The 524-nt window shown below is 38.5% G+C and overlaps 1 protein-coding gene across 1 annotated transcript; it reads right to left on the reverse strand.

The window, feature by feature from the left end:
• Window positions 1-6: 6 nt before the first annotated feature.
• On the reverse strand, window positions 7-518 carry LOC140966178 (cullin-1-like; the record flags this gene model as incomplete). The annotated part of the gene is made up of 3 exons (XM_073426531.1): window positions 484-518; window positions 246-407; window positions 7-135 (listed from the first exon to the last, which is right to left on the reverse strand). Coding segments are annotated over exons 1-3 (303 nt in total), but the record flags the coding sequence as incomplete, so codon positions are not given.
• Window positions 519-524: the final 6 nt, after the last annotated feature.

The raw sequence follows: 524 nt of genomic DNA on the forward strand, positions 1-524 counted from the left end.
TCCCACGATTAGTTCAATTGGTTTCTGCTCAAACCTTGCATTTATGTTGCAGGTTCCCAAAGAATAAATCCATGTCAATTTCCTGTGTTTTGTTTTGGTTTGATAGAACTCCTTGAAAACCTCAACACACTTCACCTGAAACAAAAGTTGCTCAAATAAGGATCATTCATGAGTTATCCAAACCAAAACAACACGGTTAAATAGGTGGGAAAAAAGGGAATTCATTAAAAGAGAAAGGATCACACCATCTCTGCAGGAAGACACAGATCTGAAGATTTGTAACTTGGCCAAAATCCAGTCGTAAGAACAGTGACAGTCAAATCTATCCCAGGATTGGTAGCTTGGTTGTTGCCGATATATTCTTGGAAGTGGTTCTGGTTTTCCTTTGCGAGCGTCAAATCAGTAACCTGAAAGTAAAAAACTACAAATTTTAAGTCACAATTGTATGCATGATATCTGAAGGAAGTAACGAAGCTTGATTACCATTCCCTCCATCTTTGAAGTGAACTGACCACCACACTGCT

The sequence above is a fragment of the Primulina huaijiensis genome, unplaced genomic scaffold, assembly GCF_012295235.1.
Source record: "Primulina huaijiensis isolate GDHJ02 unplaced genomic scaffold, ASM1229523v2 scaffold200883, whole genome shotgun sequence".
Classification (NCBI taxonomy): Eukaryota; Viridiplantae; Streptophyta; class Magnoliopsida; order Lamiales; family Gesneriaceae; genus Primulina; species Primulina huaijiensis.